Raw genomic sequence first — 21,129 nt, forward strand, 5'->3', positions numbered from 1 at the left:
GGGTCTTAGGCCTGACAGGTTATTTGCCAAAAACACAAGACTGTCCACAGGTGAAGAGGCCAGATCTCTTTTTATTCCATCGGCTTCACGCTGTGCATGTGTGACTCCTGTGACCTGTCCCTGACCCGTCATGCAGTGCGCCCACTCGCAAAGCAGCCGCCGATGTGTTTTTTTTCCACAGTCGAATATTAATTTTCACAATCGAATCTCCGTTTTTTAAAAAAATATTTTAATACATATTCGGATTTAGAATATTCGTTGACAGCCCTACTGTCTTCACAACATACTTTCATTAAAGTATTAAACAGTTGTTATATTTCCTTTGACTTAACTTAAAAAAAAAACATCTTCTGAGCTTAATTCTTTAAGGACTTACATAAGATGTTTTTTCAAGTCACATTTCAGGATAAAGAGCCTAGAAAATGCCTGTTCAACACAAACAGAAAATGCATGGCTTAAACTAAAATCCAAGGAGTGAAATGTTAATAATTGGCATAATGATTTATTTCGGGGGCTGCACGGTGGTGCAGTGGGCAGCGCTGTTGCCTCACAGCTAGAAGGTTCCTGGTTCGAATCCCTGGCCGGGCGGGTGCCTTTCTGTGTGGAGTTTGCATGTTCTCCCCGTGCATGCATGGGTTCTCTCTGGGTTCTCCGGCTTCCTCCCACAATCCAAAAACATGCTCAGGTTGATTGACCACTCTAAATTGCCCGTAGGTGTGAGTGTGTGCATGAATGGTTGTCTGTCTCTCTGTGTTAGCCCTGTGATAGGTTGGCGACTTGTCCAGGGTGTACCCTGCCTTCCGCCCGAAGCCAGCTGGGATAGGCTCCAGCCCCCCGTGACCCCTAACGGGATAAGCGGTCAAGATAATGGATGGATGGGATGGATTTATTTCGGGCTTTCGGCTTTCAGCCTTGGTTTCCTCATTTTCGGTTTTCGGTGTCGGCCAAGAATTTTCATTTCGGCGCATCCCTAATATTCATCTTTGACTGTATCTTCCTGTCTAGTATTTGCTGCAATGTTAGCACTCATGATGAGACCAGCTCTAGTGCACTAAGGTCTGCATGTCATGGTTTTCCAGATGGACGTGAGTGGAGATGTCCGCTGCAGGAGGAAATTGAGGCCTCATGTAGCCGGGTCCAGTACAAAGAGAAGGGAGGTTTCCTGCTCGTCATCATGCAGAAGAAGATTCCTTTTCACATCTGGCCTTCACTTAAAGTAACAGGAATGCTTTTTTAAATAACCCTCGACTAAAGTGAGATTATATGTTTTATATGACGGGTTGTATCTACCTTTTATAATTCTGTCGTTTCTTTTCCTATTATTTCATTAATTTATGAAACACCTCATTAGTTGTGAGTAGAAGCTGCGTTGCTAACAGAGACTTGAGTCCACTCTGCTTTTGTTTCAATGATAAAACACTCTGCTCCTGTATTCTCTTCTTCAGTCTAACAAGAAGGAGAAGGAGGCGGTTACCACAGAGACCAAAAACGATAAGGAGCTGGAGATGAAGACTGTTGCCTTGGGTTCATCAGAGACACCCAAACCGTCATCCTCGCAGCCTTCCTCTTCACACACACACAGCGAGTCAAGGCGCGGTGGTGGTAAAGCTGTGAAGCGCTGCCTTAAAAACAAACCAGCTGGTGACAAAGCCACCGTGGACTCTGTAGGAGTGAAAAGTGGTGCTGGAGCTGGAGACGGCTCAGTCACCACCAGCAGCAGCAGCAGCAAGCCAGTGACGGTCACGAGAGGCGAGCAGCAGCAACCACAGGAGCCCAGCGCTAAGCGCACCGTTGTACAGCAGCCCAACACCACCAAGGAGGAGGCCGCTTCACCAGCAGACAGGGACGCAAAATCTGTCAAGTCTACGTTAGCTAATGGTAAAAGTCCACACACACACCTGCCCGCTGGTCGGAGCCCACAGACACAACGTAGAGACGGAGACAACAGATCACAGAGACTAGACGGTGATCCGGATCCACAATCAGGAGTTACTGTTGCTGCTTCTGCCAGCCATACCAACACAACTCAGGTAAGGAGTGCTGTGACCTTCATGTTTCCTATCACCTACTTCTATAGTAATTACTGTTCTTTCACTTATGTGCATCTACACTGAATAGCAGAGTTAGTTCATCATGCTTTCACACCTTACATTGTATGATCCTGTTAGAAGAAAGGGGCCTTCAGCAGGTGCACAGCTATGAAATATTACCAAAGCATAGCATATTTTTTTTTTAAATTGTCCCATTATATTCTGTGAAAATGTTTCTAATAAAAGAATAGGCATTCTTTTGGCAAAACAATATGAAATGTTTTCTAGTTGACATTCGAATAACATCTCTGCTCTCCACAAAAATGAAGTTCATCATTGAATCTGGTTCGGCTTTTAGCTGGTTCAAGTTTTTCTTTGCTAATTTTGATGCCTGCTCACACAGGATTGATATTTGGTCTCTGGAAACAACATTACAGTAAACACAGTCTCAAACTGCCTTGTTATATAAGTGCCATAAGATATTTTTTTGTTTTGATTCAGTGCTTTAAAAATGATAAATGATTAGGGATGGAAGGACACACTCAACCCACAATTCAATTCGAATCCTGATTTTTGGTTCACTCAAGATTCTCTAATGATTTTCAAGAAAACTGGATTGAACTCAAAATTTAAACAACTATTATTTTATTTCAGTCCTCAGATATGGACAGTTGCAATACATATTTGTTCTCTTATATTCCTTTATAAACAAAGTCATCCTTTTTCATTTTTAAGGTGTGTTGTAACTCAAATAAAACCACTGCACACTTTTTTTCAGCACCTTGCAAAAAAACTAAAAATGAGCGTACAAAAATACCATGTTCAGAATCAGAATCAGAATCAGCTTTATTCGCCAAGTATGCTTGAACACACAAGTAATTTGACTTCAGTAAACTGTGCTCTCTTTGTACAAGGCAGAATAGGAATAAGAATAAGAACTACAATAAAAATAAAATAAAAATATAATAACAATAACCTTAGCTATAAATACAAAGAAACAACAAATAGGCATGACTAATATGTACAGGCTAAAATAATATGATAAAGTGCAGTGGTGAGTTGCAGAGGTAGTTTTACATTATAAAATAGAAGTTAAATAGTACAAAAAATAGAAATATGGAATTCTACTTTGAGAATTGTTGCATTGTGTATTTACAGGTATGACACTGTTATGGTTTAGTGTTCATCAGAGTGACAGCCTGGGGGAAGAAGCTGTTCTTATGGCGGGTTGTTTTGGTGCACAGGGATCTGTAGCGCCTGCCGGAGGGGAGGAGTTTAAAGAATTTGTGTCCAGGGTGTGAGGGGTCAGCAGTGATGCTACCTGCCCGTTTCCTGGCCCGGGACCGGTACAAGTCCTGGATGGGGGGCAGGTCAACACCGATGATTTTTTCTGCAGTCCTTATAGTCCATTGTAGTCTGTGTTTGTCTAGTTTGGTTGCAGAGCCAAACCAGACAGTGATGGAGGTACACAGAACAGACTGGATGATGGAGGTGTAGAACATGATCAGAAAAATTTCAGAAGAATTATAAAGAAATGGAAAGTGAACGATTCCCAAATGAAAGTATTAAATAATAAAACAAATAAGGTCAATCTCTTTAAATAAAATAAAGTGCAGCTGACGCTCCTGGCTGTGAATTGACATGTTTTTCTTCAGGAATATCAGGGAAAGACAAAATGCTGCCGTACCTCAGACTGTAAACACAAAGGTGCATCCTGACCTGCTCGGTCTTCACCTGCTGCCTCCATGTCTGTTACTCAACTCAGCAAAGTGACTAGAGAGCAGTGCAAGAGACTTCATGATGTTGAACAAGTGGAGTGAAATGCAGATAGCACCTTCTACTGTTTAAAATAATTTCGCAATACGAATTTTGTTGAATAGATTTTAATCCACCCTTATTTGGATCTATTTTTTTACCGTCTTGTGATATATCCTTACATCCCTATAAATGATTGATTGACGTATCCCAGAAATGACACAGCCCTATAGATTTAATCGAATAAACGCCTCATTTATTCATTTGTGCTTAAAAATAAGTTTCACCATTTCAAATCTTAAATAACCTGATGTAATATTTATTAAGATGCATCATTTTTTATTATAATGCTTGGTTTTAACAAATCTTTTTCGAAATATACTGAACCCAACTTCAAGACTTTAATGAAAGAAAAACAACAGAATTTCTGAAATCATTCAGCAGTATGATTTGATAACGTGACAGCCAATAACACCATCTGGACTGTGTGGGCTTCGGTTTGTTTAGTCACCCTTGAGCTCTGAAGACACTTGTAATTTAATTCCTCATGATCAGAACAAGTTGTAATAAGTATGATGAAGAAAACTCTGCTAAAGGTGCAGAATGGGTTTGATCCCAGCTTTTAATTGATCCACTGAGACACTAGAAAGTAAGAAATCTTTTACAGAAGTATTTCAAGTGAAGCTTCTTGTGCCTTTCAGGTGGCAGAAGAGCAAAACCAGTCTCCTGACGGGTCCGGGGCGACAGCAAATGGCAGCGATAACCAACCAGCAGCTCCTGTCAGCACCAGCGACTGCCTCAAACCCGGGAGCTCCAACAACGAAGTGAGCTCTCCTGAAGGGCTGGGAGATAAAACTGACTCTGAGCCAGAGACGAAACCTGTTGAGCAGGACTCAGAGCAGGATACTCTGATTCATCAGCAGCTCCCATCAACAGAAACAGGTTCTGTACCAGCTGATTGTGTGACTGCCAAACGAGCAGAGTCACCCAGTTTAACCCCGAGGCGCGGCAGCTTTGAAGGGGAAGAGAAGAGGGACCAGTCGAAGGAGGAGCCGCCTCTGGAAATAAAGGAGCAGGAAGGTTAGCTGAGAATGTTTGAGGAATGCAGAGGTCCATGGTGTTTGAATCCTCATACAAATGTTTGTGGTGAAACTTGCATTGTTGGATACAAACCAGCTGTCATCGTGTGCATATATATTTATGAAGATGAAGAATCTTGTTTGTCGCTCTTCACTTCAGTCAAATCAAATCTGATTAAAACACCTTTTCTGACTTCCTGCAGCCCCAGAGCCGATGGTCAACCTGCAACTTATCAAGAATGATTCATACGAGAAGGGCACGGACCTGATGGTGGTCAATGTTTACATGAAGGGGATCTGCAGGGACACAGCCAGAGTCATCTTCAGGGAACAGGACTTCACTCTCATCTTTCAGACGAGGTAGTACATGTCAAAACGCTACAGAAACATAATGATCTCCTCTACTGTGTGCTTTAATGTCTACCAGTGACAATCAGTGAAATGTCTCTCTGTCATCTTTTCACAGTGATGCTAACTTTCTGCGGCTCCATTCAGACTGTGGACCGAACACAGTCTTCAAGTGGCAAGTCAAACTCAGGTAACACTTGAACTCACTGATACCAGTCGTTTAGTTTTAAGGTAGAAGATCTTTAACCCTGTGAAGCCTGAACCATCAAATCATTGCCAGAAAATTCTACTTCTTTGAAGTGTTTATTGGACCTTCTGACAAAAAAAAAAAAAAATTAAACAGCAATTTTCACATGAGTTTTAATTTGTATCATATGTGATACATCAGGCATTTTGGTGTACATTTTTTGCTCAAAGTTTCTTCTTTTTTAAACAAACTAGAACATATAAAAACAACATTTTTAGTCTCTTAAACTTTGAGTTTCCTTCAAATCTTTCCCAAAGTAATTTCGCACTTAAATTTTTATTTTTTTCCATATTGCACGACAACGTCATACATATTCTGTATCTCCTACACATAAAAAAAAACGAATTTATTGTATATTTCTTCTCTGAATTGTTCAATGTTATTGGAAATCAATGAGCATTTACTAGGGAGGCAACATGATACAGCAGGTTTCATATATAAAAATACAATATACGTTATAAATATCCCAATTGCTTTATGGAATGCATGTATGCATGTATGAAATGTAATACAATTATAATTGACAGGTCTGTAAATAAATGTCCTGTATCAATTTTTATGAACACATTTTCAACACGGTTTGACTATAAATTAAGTAATGAAATATTAATTAGTTTTACATTGCATCAATCCAGTAAGTATTCCTCTTGAAGTTTCAGGAACAATTTGAAAGTTTTTTTCATCCAAACTTTTTCAAACTTGGTAAAAATATCCCTGAAAAACCTCGAGTGGGTCTCTGATCCACAGCTGACATTTTGGATGTCTCAAGTGACGTCCTTCTGGTGCATGAATTACTCACACCTGGTGGATTATCCGTGCACTGCATGTATCTGATTGTACAGTCATGGTCAAAGGTTTTGAGAATGACACAAATATTACATTTCCACAAAGTCTGCTGCTTCAGGGTTTTTAGGTGTTTTTGTCAGATGTTTCTGTGGTATAATGAAATACAATTAGAAGCATTTCATAAGTATCAAAAGCTTTTATTGAGAATTACACAGAATTCATGCAATAAGTCAATATTTGCAGTGTTGACCCTTCTTTTTCAAGACCTCTGCAATTCTCCCTGGCATGCTGTCAATCAACTTCTGGACCAAATCCTGACTGATGGCAGTCCATTCTTGCATAATCAATGCTTGGAGTTTGTCAGAATTTGTGGGTTTTTGATTGTCCACCCGCCTCTTGAGGATTGACCACAAGTTCACAATGGGATTAACATCTGGGGAGTTTCCTGGCCAAGGGCCCAAAATCTTAATGTTTTGTTCCCCGAGCCATTTTGTTATGACTTTTGCTTTATGGCAAGGTGCTCCATCATGCTGGAAAAGGCATTCTTCATCACCAAACTGCCCTTGGATGGTTGGGAGAAGTTGCTCTCGGAGGACGTTCTGGTACCATTCTTTATTCATGGCTGTGTTTTTAGGCAAGATTGTGAGAGAGCCCACTCCCTTGACCGAAAAGCAACCCCACACATGAATGGTCTCAGGATGCTTCACTGTTGGCAAGAGACAGGACTGATGGTAGCGCTCACCTCGTCTTCTCCGAACAAGCCTTCCTCCAGATGCCCCAAACAATCGGAAAGGGGATTCATCAGAGAAAATGACTTTACCCCAGTCCTCAGCAGTCCAGTCCCTGTACCTTCTGCAGAATATCAGTCTGTCCCTGATGTTTTTACTGGAGAGAAGTGGCTTCTTTGCTGCCTTCCTTGACACCAGGCCTTCCTCCAAAAGTCTTCACCTCACTGTGCGTGCAGATGCACTCACACCTGCCTGCTGCCATTCCTGAGCAAGCTCTGCACTGGTGGTGGCCCGATCCTGCAGCTGTAACACCTTCAGGAGACGGTCCTGGCGCTTGCTGGACTTTCTTGGGCGCCCTGGAGCCTGTTTGGCAACAATTGAACCTCTCTCCTTGAAGTTCTTGATAATTCGATAGACGGTTGACTGAGGTGCAATCTTACTCGCTGCTATAAACTTCCCTGTTAGGCCCTTTTTGTGCAATGCAATGATGGCTGCACGTGTTTCCTTGCAGGTAACCATGGCTAACAGATGAGGAACAATGGTGTCATGCGCCATCTTCCTTTTAAAGTGTCCAGTCACTCAATCATGACAGATTGATCGCCAGCCTTGTCCTCATCAACACCCACACCTGTGTTAATGTGTGTGACACCTGTGTGTCATTGAAATGATGTTAGCTGGTCCTTTTGTGGCAGGGCTGAAATGCAGTGGAAATGTGTTTTTGGTGATAAAGTTCATTTTCAAGGCAAAGAGGGACTTTGCAATGAATTGCAGTTGAGCTGATCACTCCTCATAACATTCTGGAGTATATGCAAATTGCCATTATAAAAACTGAAACAGCAGACTTTGTGAAAATGAATAGTTGTGTCATTCTCAAAACTTTTGGCCATGACTGTATACGTCAGGTTTTTCAGAAAAAATATATCACACTGATGATGTAGAGGTTTTTAAAAAACCGATGCATCAAATATGATATGCTTGGCGTTATATGGTTAAAGGTGCGTTTTGAGAAAAGAGAGATTGTATGTGACATTTCTGTTTGTGTCTCTCTCTCCCACGTCTCAGGAACCTTATCCAGCCTGAGCAGTGCAGCTACTCCTTCACCCCGTCCCGACTTGACATCACGCTGAAGAAGAGGCACAGCCAGCGCTGGGGGGGTCTGGAGGCTCCTGCAACACAAGGTGTGCTGCCAGGCTTCAACCTGTTAACACTGTCTACATTCACATTCAGAGAGCATGACGTTTTCTTAGCTTAACAAAATCGAGGTTCTTACTATGAAAGCCTTTATCTCGTCCTCTTCACCACCATATCAAAAAGGTATGCTAAACAATCATATAATTCAAGTTGAGTGGGCTTGTCATAGGTTGTATTAAACCTGCTTGTTTCTGTTGTAAAGTTGGTGGTTTCAAAGTGATGCATATTTTGGCAGCTTTTTTCCTCAGATGCCTGAATAATGTACATGGTCTTGTTTTCTAACCACAAGCTCCATCCTCCTCTGTTTAAGGTGCAGTGGGCGGCGCAAAAGTTGCCGTGCCCTCCGGTCCTGCTTGCTTGGAGAAGAGCCAGCCGGGCAGCAGCCAGCACAGCCTGCCAGCCAAGGAGGAGCCTCCGAGGGTCGGGGAGGAGAAACCCAAGACTCCTAAAGCTTCAACAAGAGTTGAGGATGCTGGTCTTGATGCGGTGGCTCCTCGCTCAGTCTCTGAGCATGTTTCAATCAACAAGCCAGAGCCCACTGTTACCACGGTTAGTTGAAAGATGCAGGCTAATATACACTGAAGAGACACCAGAGTGATCATTAACACTGCAAATATTGCTTTTTAGTAGGTTGTTGAACCAAACTGATGGTTAAAGTGATATACAGTCTGTTAATCTAGTACAATAGCTTAGTTTGACTGGTGTGTTCATCTTTCCTGTCTTAGCCTAAACCGACCTGCATGGTGCAGCCCATGACCCACGCATCTCTGGCAAGCAATGAGCGCCATGAAGAAGAAGAGGAGAAGAAGGTGTGCCTGCCCGGCTTCACAGGATTGGTCAACCTAGGAAACACCTGTTTCATGAACAGTGTCATCCAATCCCTGTCCAACACCAGAGAACTCAGGGATTATTTCCACGGTAAACATTCTTCATTTTAGGCTCTGACACAAAGTACAAGACATTTCCATTTGAAGGATATATTTTAATGCTTTACTGATTTAAAAAAAAAAGATCACACTTTTGAACAGACTCAGAATTGATGCAGCTGCTTTTTATTACTGCCAAAGACAGTGGGCTGTTATGTTTCTAAGAATATATCAGGGTTTTATTAATACTTTGGTCCACTCATAAACAGATAGTGTTATGATGATTAATCCTCACAATGATTGTCTGCCTGTGCTCTCTGATAGCCAAAGGGACTGCTGCCTGATAAGAGCTTTTGCCACTACTTCACACTGCAGTGTGTAAGATCTACTTGACTCCTCTAGTTTTGGAGTCAGTTCTCTCTCCTGTTTTTTAATGCATGCTCACAGGGAGGGAGGTTCTTAGCTGAGCCTTGTGTCACCTGTGTCTTCAAAAAGACCCAATGTGTATGTGTGTTTCACAGAAATGTTACTAAGTGGCTGGCAGGAAAACACCTAGATAAAGTCAAGGCAGAACATTTGTACGTTAGAGTTCTCGTATGCAGCCCACCCAGTTTTGTGCATGTGTGGAAATGGCTTTTGATGATTTTCCATGTATGTCCCTCAAACATCTATTCTCTGTCCCCCTGCAGACCGAGCGTTTGAGGCAGAAATCAACTGCAATAACCCGCTAGGAACAGGAGGCAGGCTCGCCATCGGTTTTGCTGTGCTGCTCAGGGCCCTCTGGAAAGGAACACATCATGCCTTTCAACCTTCAAAACTCAAGGTATGCAACCAACAGACTGTCCACATGAAACATGTTCTTGATGTTCTTGATGTTCTCTTCATGAATAATGTTTTTAAATCCAGTCTGCCTTCTAGGGAATCTTATCATTGCTAAATGTTGTCTGATTATGATCCCGATTATTAAAATGTGTGTTTTCATTCCCCCTTTGTTTGTTTTGAACCATGCAGGCGATCGTGGCCAGTAAAGCCAGTCAGTTTACAGGTTATGCTCAGCATGATGCTCAGGAGTTCATGGCCTTCTTGCTGGACGGGCTTCATGAAGACTTGAACCGCATCCAGAATAAACCTTACACGGAGACGGTGGACTCTGACGGACGGCTGGATGAGGTGAGTGATTGTCTGAGCAGGTCTGGTTTAATAATTCCATTCAGGAGGTGTTTTTTGAAACACTCATTGTACGATACATTTTGGTGGATTTTAATGAAACATGTTACTGTTCCTCTTAAAGTCTACCCATGGTATGTTTTTAATGTCGGTGCAGGTGGTGGCGGAGGAGGCATGGCAGAGGCACAAGATGAGAAATGACTCCTTTATAGTGGACCTCTTCCAAGGCCAGTTCAAATCCAAGCTTGTGTGTCCCACATGCTCAAAGGTAACAGACCAAATGTTTCAGTTTCTTTGTGTTAAACCAGTCTGTGTAATCAAACATGTCAGATTGGTTAATAGTTGGAGGATTCGTTTTGGCATTAAAACCATTGAATAACCACATTCAAATAACTAATTGAATGTTAAGAATTTTTTTTTACAACTTTCCACAATCATTATGGCTTATGGTCGATGTGTTTGTGTGCTTACACTCCCAGTCAAAAGTTTGGACACACCTTCTCATTCAATGGTTTTTATTTATCTTAATTGTTTTCAACATTGTAGATTAATACTGAAGACATCAAAACTATGAAATAATCTGGTTTTTCCATAATCTGGATTACAACAGTAGTCAAATAGGGCTATCCATTGTGTACTAACCCTACCTCTGAACAACACAACTGATGGTCTCAAACACATTAAGAAGGCAAGTCATTCTACAAATGAACTCTTGACAAGGCTCATGTTCATTAGAAACCATTGCAGGAGACCACTTCATGAAGCAGACTGAGAGAATACCAAGAGTGTGCAAAGCTGTCATGAAGGACAAAGGGGGCTACTTTACAGAATCTAAAATATAAAACAGATTCTGCTTTGTTTAACACTTTTTTGTTCATTCAATAATTCCATATATGTTCTTTCATAGTTTTGATGTCTTCAGTATTAATCTACAGTGTTTACAATCAATACAATAAATACAAACCTTTGAAAGAGAAGGTGTTTCCAAACTTTTCACTGGTTGTGTATTTAGCAAAATACTATAAAAATCAAGTCCTTTATATATGATATAATTACAATATGTATTCTCTTATGTTGGTGAATAGATTTACACCCATTTTCAACCTGATATCACTGCAAGAACAAAAAAATCACACACTCGCTGACCATTTCTCTTAGGGCTGTAAGGTTGTGAGTAAATGTCTGAGTGTTTTTCCTTGTTACAGTGATGACTGACCTTCTCTATTTCGCCTTCTCCTCCTACTTTTCTTTCCCCTTCCTCAGGTGTCGATCACCTTTGACCCTTTCCTCTACCTGCCTGTGCCCTTGCCTCAGAAACAAAAGGTGCTCTCAGTTTTCTACTTCGCCAAGGAACCTCATAAAAAACCCATCAAGGTAAGATTGAGTAATTGATTCACACTCTTCACTGAATGGGTAGAACAAGCTGTGAATTTAAAGAATGTAATATTCAGAGAGAAAGATACTTACTTATTAACTGTCTTTTGACTTTATTTGTGTTCTCAGTTCTTGGTGAGTGTGAGCAAGGAGAACTCCAGCACGGCTGAAGTCCTTGAATCCATCTCCAGGAGTGTCCGGGTTAAACCAGAAAACCTCAGACTGGCAGAGGTACGATATGAGAAGCTCTCGGGAGTTCACTCTGGGACTCAAACTTTCTGACATTTTAAACTTCAGAGTTTTCAAAATGCGCCTCACGTCTTTTTCAGGTTGGCAAGAACCGCTTCCGCCGCATGTTCCTGCCGTCCCATTCCCTGGACACAGTGTCGTCCTCTGACATGTTGTTTTGCTTTGAGGTGCTTTCCAAAGACATGGCCAAAGAGAGAGTCATACTGCTCAGAGTGCAGCAGGTAACAAAACCTAGTCCTGATTCTACATTAGTGATGGGCAATGATTTTTCGAATATTCAAATATTCGTTCACTTCGTAGAAATCAAAGAGTTACTTTGAATATTTTCTCATTTTAAAAGTACAATTTTTCATTATTTTTTACCGGTGCCTGGTTGTAATAGAGTATTCCCGCCAGATGGGGGCTATAGAGTGTCTTAAAGCTGTTTGCTAGCCACATTAAATAACAGAAGAAGAAGAATGCTAACTGCATTAAATAGCAAAAGAAGAAGAAAACATTAGCGACAGTCGCACTGATTTTCTCCGTTTCTGAATCTCACACTACTACACACATATTTCCAGAGACTGATTATGACTGTAAAATGTAAACACACGCGCCACACTGCGTCACTGAAATACTGACAGAAAGATCGAGACAGACTCTGTCAGTGCCCGCTACTAGCAGCACCTCATCCTGCTGCTGGTTAAATAGATGAATAGAATAGATACCAATCATTATCGAATAGCATTTTGGCTTGAAATGCCCATCCCTAGTCCTGATTCTACATCTGCATTTCAAATGTACAGCTGATAGCAGGTCATTGAGAGGGTGTGTTTTGTCATTGCTTCATCTACAGAGACTGCAGGTCCCTAACATCCCCATCTCAAAGTGTGCTGCCTGCATGAAGCCTCCAGTGTCTGACGAAGACAAGCTGAAACGCTGCACTCGCTGCTATCGCGTGGGCTACTGCAATCAGTGAGTTTTACCAGAGAACACTGTTGTATTATATTAAAACGTACTCAGATGCAAATGTTTCCATCTTTAATCTATAAGCTGTATTATGAACATGTACCCTTCTATCTCAGAGCCTGTCAAAGGACCCACTGGCCCAATCATAAAGCTCTGTGTCGACCCAACACCGAGAACGTGGGCCTGCCTTTCCTGGTCAGCGTTCCCGAGTCTCGACTCTCCTGTGCCCGCCTCACACAGCTTCTTGAAGGTTACTCCAGGTAAGCAGTTTAATACATGGTTTGTTGTGCTAATCATCTTCAAACTGAAACACTGCAAGCTCTATTGTCTAGAGAAAATGGTTTGATATCTGCAGTGACCTGTCTGTAAATAACCCGATGTAGATTTTGACTCTATCATGTTAACATTAGGGTTATCACAATATACTGGTATTGACAGTTAATGTTTTTTAAATAAATGAATTATTGATATTGTGCTAAAAATAAACATGCTGTAATACCATGTAATTAATTGATCAATAGTAAGGGTTGGTAGTGGTTCTTTACTCCAATTGCCACCTATCATAAAATGGGGGAAGACGGAGAAGAAGAAGCAGCAGCAGAAAAAGGAAACAGTAACACAGGACTTCCACCAGATCCGTATCCGTGTCCGGTCCAGCTCTTTCATCCGTCAACACCCACAGGTTGCGTTTTCAGAATGCAGCACAGAGCAGGACTGCCGGACAGCTGGAGTCATGTGACTGAGGTTTTCCCATGGTAGTTACTGAATCAATGATTCTCCTCCTCCTCTCCTCATTCTTGTTGTCTTCATGGTCCTCTGAAAACCTCTGACCTGTTGACTCCAGGCCTGGCTCTGCTCATCATGACGGTTTGTAGTTAAGTGAAATACGATCTGGTGATAACACAGAGTGTTTTATTCTGAAAATTAACAGGATGTTTTCATTTTGTTTTGGTGCCTGACTTCCTGTCCCGCTCCATCTGCTCTGTTCAGATTGATGCATCCAGCAAAAATAGAAGTCTTGTGTATCTGATCCGGATGGCTCCGACCTGCCGGATCAGAGGCGCAGCCGTAACACAATAGAGCAGATCCAGTGGAAGTTAACACATTGACTAGAATATAAACCGATCAGATCTGGTGCTGTGACGGATCAGACGGACCAGACATGAAACTGGTGGAATTTGGCCATAACCAGCTAGCTAGTAAGCCTGTACTGCAGTGTGTAGCTACTGCTACTGCAGGGCAACCATGCAGGAGGAGATGACGGATGAAAGCCAGGTCCTCTAACACACCCCAAAAAGGCTTCTTTTGATTTAGTAATAAAGAAAAAAAGGTGGTGGTGACGCAGATCAAACAGAACTTTGAACATTATTAAAAATGGAGGATGAAATGTAAGTGAGTAAGTTGTGTTTATGATACGTTTATGAAGAGGTGAATGTCAATGCTTGTCAGTTTGCTGTAGTAATCCATAACTGCAGTAATCCCTCACCTAAGAAAAGGTAACAAACTCACACATAGTATCTTCCCTGTTTTCTCTCTGCATGCAGGTTTTCTGTCAACGTGTTCCAGCCTCCTTTCCAGTCAGGCAGGACCTCCCCCGAAACAACAAGAAGTCGGGACCTTCCCCCGATGCCAGCAGGCTCTCCTGACGGCCCCGTGCCCGGAGCTGAGGCGGACATGTCTGAGAGCTGTACAGTAGGATCAGCTGATCAGGACCTGGAGAGCCCGTCTCTGCTGCCTGAATCTCACGAAGAGAGTGCTCAGGCCTCAGCTCTACAACCTGCAGAGTCAGAATCCCTCTCCTCCTCCCAGTCCTCCCTCTCCACAACTCGGACTACAGATTCTGGATTCTCAGAGCCAGTCACCTCCACCTCCTGCTGCTCTCTGGACCCCCATGCGGAGAAAGAGACTTCTTGTGAGAAGGCTGTACGGCCAGAGGGTAAGAAAAACAAAAACATAACAAAAACATGGAACATCTTTTATCTTTTATGTTATTGATCTCTTTATTCTTGCCTTTTTTTCTGCTAGCTGCAGTCACAGGGTATCAACATCCAAGTGAGTCCGCCTCAGGACATGGCTGCCAGTTCTACATCGCCCTGCTGGACGCCAACAACAAAGAACAGAGGCTGGATGAGAAAGGTAGGACCAAAGTTTGCCTCGTTCATCAAAGTATCTCTGTCCTCTGGATATAAAATAACACAAGCATCGTCTCTGTCTAATCTCTGCAGAGGATGCCCTGGAAACACTTCCTGAAGATGCCACCCTGGAGCTGGTGTGGAAAAACAACGAGCGTCTGAAGGAGTATGTCCTGGTGAGCTCAAAGGAGCTGGAGTACGAGGAGGACCCCAGCTCTCTGAGTGAAACCACCAGAGCAGGACACTTCACCCTGGAGCAGTGCCTCAACCTCTTCACAAAGCCAGAGGTCCTGGCACCAGAGGAGGCGTGGTGAGCATCTTTTTATGTGACTCAATAATCTGAAGTTAGGTGTTGTTGTTGGCTTTGTTTCTCTCATGCTTTCTTATCACAGTTACTGAGGAGTGTTGTCAAACTCCAGAGAATGTACTCATAGTTTTCCAGCTGGATTGGTCAGACATCAAGAGCTATAAACTCAGCTAACCCCTTAGTAATAACAGAGACACTGGAGGTGCATTTCGACCAAGAGTTCCGGGGTCTTTTAGCCCCCAGAACTACATTACCCTGAACTAAAAGGTTCCTGTGCCGCCATTGTTGTCTGCATTTCGACCGCGGGCTAGATTGTGCAAATCAGGTCAGTGACGTATGGAGAAAAAAAAGTAAATGCACTACACCACCAGACCAGTAGAGGGCAGTAAAACTAAGACGAATGCCATTCATCACAGATGACACCATTGAAGCAGACGGACAGGCAGGTATCATTATGAGCAACACAACAGTTAGCCTGTTAGCATGAAGAGACTCAGCTGGCTCTGTTTTAGATGGTGTTATATTTCATCACAGATGGATTCACTGAATCAACACGTGAGAGGAGATAAGCGCGAGTAGCAAAGACGTTTCAACACGGCTTTAAAATCCTTTTGAACTCAAAAAGCCGTGGCAGAGATCGGCTAGTGTTTTGGTTTAAACAGCGACCCTGTTAACTGGAGACTTTCAGCCGGATGCATCCCTCATAAACGTCTTTAGATGATCAATAGATATCTGATGAGGATATTTTGAAATCTTAATTAAAACTAAACTAGTTTGCATTCCCAGGAACTCCCTCTGTGTTTCAACATCTGTGTAAACTCCACAAGCACTGACACGTTCAGCTGAAGGTCTCCAGTTTACAGGGTCAATTTTAAAACCATAACACCGGGAGAGACGCATTCACGGTGGGTTTAGAGAAGACTACTGTTACAAGCTGCTAAATCAAGAGAATCACAGCTTCTTCTCTTGAAAAGTACACACACATACAAAAAAGATAGAACAAATAAAAACTAATGAAAGAAAGAGAAATCAAGTGAATCACAGATGTGTGTGATGTTATTGTGGACGGAGGGCGGAATAAAAACACTGCGGTTAATCTACCAATCAGACATGTTCAGCATTGCAGGCCCTGCCCCCTGAAAGTCCCGGGACCATTGAAAAGTACTACCCCCCTAGCAGGGGCCTTTTAGGAGGGAGATTAACTACCCCTGAACTAAATTTAGACCCTGGGCCAATCGGTCCAAACGCACGTAGTTCCGGGGTAAAGTCCCTGAGGTCGGAAAACACCTTTGCTTGAAATGACGTAAATGTAAACCTTCACATCTCAGAGACATAAAATGAACCACGACAGGAAATAAGAAAAAGTTAGTTCATAAATATTGCTGTGTAATTAACAAGGGAAAGCTTGAAATACATAATAACAAAACCAGTACAGTTCATCAGTTGAAACCATGGAGGAAGGTTGTTTTTTTTTGCTATTATACTTGACTCTTCAATTGTTTGTGTGTTTGGTTTTGAGAACAGCTTTAGCATTTATTGATGCTGCAGTCAGTTTAGAAAATCTTGGAGCACATTTCCTCTGAGACACCTGACTCTTTCGACAGTCCGTTTCTTCCCTGTGTTTCCTCCCTCTCCACTGAGGAGCAGAGCAATCAAGTCAAGTTAACACACTCTGTCTATTTTTCAGGTACTGTCCAAAGTGCCAGCAGCACCGAGAGGCCTCCAAACAGCTTCTGCTGTGGCGTCTGCCCAACGTTCTGATCATCCAGCTCAAACGCTTCTCCTTCAGGAGCTTCATCTGGAGGGATAAGATCAACGACATGGTGGACTTCCCTGTCAGGTAAACAAAGGGAGTGAAAAGAGGAGTTTACATCACTTATCCTTCAGCAGCCCAAAACTGACTTTTACTTACCTGTCTTCTAGGAATCTGGATCTGAGTAAGTTCTGCATCGGCCAGAAGGATGAAATGCAACAACCCCCCATCTACGACTTGTATGCTGTCATTAACCACTACGGAGGAATGATCGGAGGCCACTACACGGCCTACGCTCGTCTGCCGAGTGATAAGAACAGCCAGCGCAGTGATGTCGGTAAGTGTCCTGTCCACAAGGTTTCTTCACATCGTTGTAAACATGTTAGTTTTAATAAGTACTTCCTCTTCACTCAGGCCACAGTCACATTTCAAATATAGAATGAAATACAAGACAAGGAAGAATGTTTATCATTGAACTAGGGTTATACATTTAGAGTATTCCTAATCAATTATCAATTAATCATTAAAACATTTTTTGACGTTTTCCATGTCAAAAACAATGCCAAATAAGTTTTTTACCCTGAATCAAATTTTCCTTATCAACACAATAGTATTGATTAGCTACAGATCATATTGAGGCGTACAAAATGTTAAACACGCTGAATATCAACAAGTGGAGCAGGCTCATAAAAATAACCTCTGCAGACATACAGTCAAGAAAGTGAAGGCTCAGACTTCAACATGTGGATTTACTGCAACAAGAGAACTGAACACAAACATATTTCAGACTCACAGAGTCCAGTTTTCTGTCTGCTCGTTCTTACTGAGAAAAATAAGCATGTGAAGGTGGTCAGGTGTCAGACGGGAGCACAACTGGGTCATAATCAGTCTGGCGGCAGAGAAAAGAAGCGCTCATGGAGACCTGTCACTCAGCCACAGCCCCCAGCTGAGTGTCTCCGCTGTGAGCAACACCTTCAGTCAGCTGATTCACATCCAAACATGCTTTAAACTTAAAACACCTCCCTGATAGCTGAACCAAATATGAGACCACATCATGTTTGATCCACGTGATAAACAATTTTTTTTGTTTTTGGATTTTCTGAGTAAGTTCTTAACAAACAATTAATCGATACTCGATTGTTAACATCCCTACAGTGAAACAATCTTTTGGAAATGCAGTCACATTAGGAGATGCATGTTGCAGGTTTGTTTACTCCTTTGTTGTTTTAATCCAAAATTAAAAAACTGTTCTCAAAATGTGAAACTGTATTCATCCGCCAAATGATGAACTTTCATAACAGTAATCTCTTGTCAAGATCTCTCCCTTTTAGAGGTGATGTTAAAGGATACATTAAATCAAAATGACAAAGTATCACTGAATCTCCTAGCAATGTTTTTCAATATGACTTGTTCCGATTAACAAACTCACATACATGTAGGAAAACACTCAAAACAGTCAACGTGAGAACAATTTATTCAACAATGTTAAATACCGGATCACAGCGTCTCTAAGTAAACGTTATCAAATTGATTTGCAGAGTCTGGCTAACATAAGCAGAGCTAGCACCACCAGCCTTTAGTCCTCCTTGCAGGTTAATGTCCACATGCCTGCACTGGCTACAGCCATCAGTCAACCAATCAGTCAGACTTTATTTATAAAGCACTTTTCATACAATGAAGTTTTAGTACAAAGTGCCGTACATAAAAACAACTTAAAATAGAATCAATTAAGAAAAAGTTCCCACCCCCAGCCCCGACCCAAACCCACCCCACTATCCTATGGTTAAGAACACAATATATGCAACAATAGTGATAAAAACAATCAAAATAAAATACATAAATAAATAAATAAATAAGAAATAATGAACGAACTGAGGAAACTCTCTCATGATATCTTAATGAGGAAACACTGGAGGTAAAATAAGATGTTAAAACTCAACACAGGAAATTAAACTCAACAAAATAAAATACATTTCTAAGATAATGAAACACTAAAATATTAAACCATTAAAAGAAAATAAGATGCTATACTTCAAATAAATGAATAAAAATTGACTAAAGTTTGAACAAGATAAACAAAAAATAAAATAAATAAAGTGACTAAAATTTGAACTAGATAATAAATAAATAAATAAATAAATAAATAAATAAAGTAAGGTGAAATAAAACTGCTATAAGAATAAAACTCAGTTAAAAGCAAGACCAAAAAGGTAAAGGTAAAGCCTTGGGGTTATATGACAATTTAACCAGGCACAGCCTACAAAAACCATTATCTCCATGTTGTGGATCATAATACTGCAGAACCTCGACACGTTGCAGATGCCATCTGTGACTGTTTATGTTGGGGTTGTACGGCATGAAAACATCATGGCATTTACCTTTTAACAAGAGCTAGAATATACAGAGCATAACATGCTGTTTGTGTACTTACATTTCATTTCTTATTACTACTTTATGTTGTTTTTAACCATCTATCTTCACCTCTTATCCTTTTTAAGCTGTATGCCTATTTCTACCTTCCCTATAAACTGTGTCAGGGAACAGGAGATATCCATGCAGAGTAAATTCAACCTCTACTGTGTTTTCACATTCATGGCTGTTAAAGCTGAATCTGAAAGCTCCTGTCTAACACTCTGCTGCCACCCGCCCTGTCATCCCACAGGCTGGCGTCTGTTTGATGACAGCACAGTGACGATGGTGGAGGAGAGTCAGGTGGTGACGCGTTACGCCTACGTCCTGTTCTACCGGCGACGAAACTCCCCTGTGGAGAGGCCGCCTCGCTTCCTCAGGCCCGCAGGAGCAGAGTCGTCCACCGCAGGAGGAGCTACTGCCAGCCAGGTGAGGGTGCTACAATAATCACACACCCCTTATGTTTCTCTTATTGATGTTGTTGTTGTTATTTCACACATCTGGCTCTACATGTTTCTTTTGATCACTGATTTATTGGGTAATTTAAACCAACAATAACTCTTACTGCACTGTGAAGTGTTGTAGCTCGGCCTAAGGTTGAATAGAGAGTGTGATGATGGTTAACGATGGGATGAAGTGTGTTGGGTTCAAACCTTGATCATAGAATAAGTTGATGCAATGAATGTGTTCCTGATCAGTTTAAGTAGTCAGAACGAGAGAAGAGTTTATATGAGAGAAAATCAGATTGTCACTACAATGATAAACTATTTGTCATCAGGCATTGTGAGGTACTTAGACTACTATCACTTATTGGGATCAGTGGTATTTAACAGGTGTTATGAGACAAGTCTGAAAAGAGACATTAATAATTCTCAGGACATTTAAAACACAGTTAGTTTTGACACAAGTTCTGGTCCTGAAAAGCCTAATGACGACAGATAAGTAGGTTCATATTGTAATAATAAATCACTGACAGTCTGATAATCACAACACCACACTTCTCAGCTGTCAGGCAGCGTTAGCATCATGTGACAGTGCTTTTTTTAATCTTCTGCTTAAACATGAAAAGGAAGTGACGATTCTCTTTATGAGGCAAACAGAGAGCTCATGAGATTTGTCTCCCCAGAGATGCACATACACATAGATATGGTCTGTTAATGCACCTCACATCAACAGATGTTGAGTGTAACCTTGTGCTGCAGGTGATGATGTCAGATTGTGTGGGATCTTGAAGGGGAATGAGGATGACCCCCAATTTACACAGGATGCGCAGCGTCACGTTACGGCTGCACCGCGCACGTCGCAGCCAATATGTATATGAGATACGTTTCTAGTCTATTTTCGACGGAGCCCGAGCCCAGCACGCATCAATCTGCACAGAAAAGACCGACCTGGACAGGTAGTCAGGCACGAGGATCACATGCAACATCTGCCATTTTCAAAATAAAACATCATATATGGACTCCCGACTTTTTACAGGTTGTTCAGATCAGAAATACTCATCGATTATGAATGTAAGCTGCATGTAAGCTGGATGTAACAGCCACATATCCATGATCCATGTCGACTACAACAAGACTTTAAGATGATCACTGTGTCAGAAGGTAACAGGACAACAAAATAGAGCCAAATTATTCATATTAAAGTCATCTAAACCTGCAAAATCTAAATTTTATAGTGATAAAGCTACTCAGTGACGATTAAAGCATAAAAGAAATGGAATACTGTCCAAATGATTCAACCACTGAAAGGCTCCATAA

The 21,129-nt window shown here is 41.6% G+C and overlaps 1 protein-coding gene across 2 annotated transcripts in view; it reads left to right on the forward strand.

Annotated features, from left to right (window-relative positions):
* Positions 1-21,129, forward strand: part of usp19 (ubiquitin specific peptidase 19) — a 39,584-nt gene that overhangs the window by 12,383 nt on the left and 6,072 nt on the right. Inside the window, exons 4-25 of one of the 2 annotated variants that reach the window (XM_034695507.1) lie at positions 1,080-1,216; positions 1,446-2,030; positions 4,487-4,865; positions 5,068-5,224; positions 5,331-5,402; positions 8,036-8,151; positions 8,481-8,713; positions 8,890-9,082; positions 9,720-9,853; positions 10,042-10,200; positions 10,355-10,465; positions 11,461-11,571; positions 11,701-11,802; positions 11,901-12,041; positions 12,656-12,774; positions 12,885-13,028; positions 14,313-14,704; positions 14,794-14,904; positions 14,994-15,210; positions 16,895-17,047; positions 17,131-17,297; positions 19,623-19,798. In XM_034695507.1, coding sequence (XP_034551398.1) covers positions 1,080-1,216; positions 1,446-2,030; positions 4,487-4,865; positions 5,068-5,224; positions 5,331-5,402; positions 8,036-8,151; positions 8,481-8,713; positions 8,890-9,082; positions 9,720-9,853; positions 10,042-10,200; positions 10,355-10,465; positions 11,461-11,571; positions 11,701-11,802; positions 11,901-12,041; positions 12,656-12,774; positions 12,885-13,028; positions 14,313-14,704; positions 14,794-14,904; positions 14,994-15,210; positions 16,895-17,047; positions 17,131-17,297; positions 19,623-19,798 — 4,109 coding nt within the window. Of the gene's footprint in view, positions 1-1,079; positions 1,217-1,445; positions 2,031-4,486; positions 4,866-5,067; positions 5,225-5,330; positions 5,403-8,035; positions 8,152-8,474; positions 8,714-8,889; positions 9,083-9,719; positions 9,854-10,041; positions 10,201-10,354; positions 10,466-11,460; positions 11,572-11,700; positions 11,803-11,900; positions 12,042-12,655; positions 12,775-12,884; positions 13,029-14,312; positions 14,705-14,793; positions 14,905-14,993; positions 15,211-16,894; positions 17,048-17,130; positions 17,298-19,622; positions 19,799-21,129 lie in introns of both variants that reach the window. The other variant, XM_034695506.1, reaches the window with a different exon arrangement.

This window comes from Notolabrus celidotus, chromosome 11 (genome assembly GCF_009762535.1).
Source record: "Notolabrus celidotus isolate fNotCel1 chromosome 11, fNotCel1.pri, whole genome shotgun sequence".
Taxonomy (NCBI): domain Eukaryota; kingdom Metazoa; phylum Chordata; class Actinopteri; order Labriformes; family Labridae; genus Notolabrus; species Notolabrus celidotus.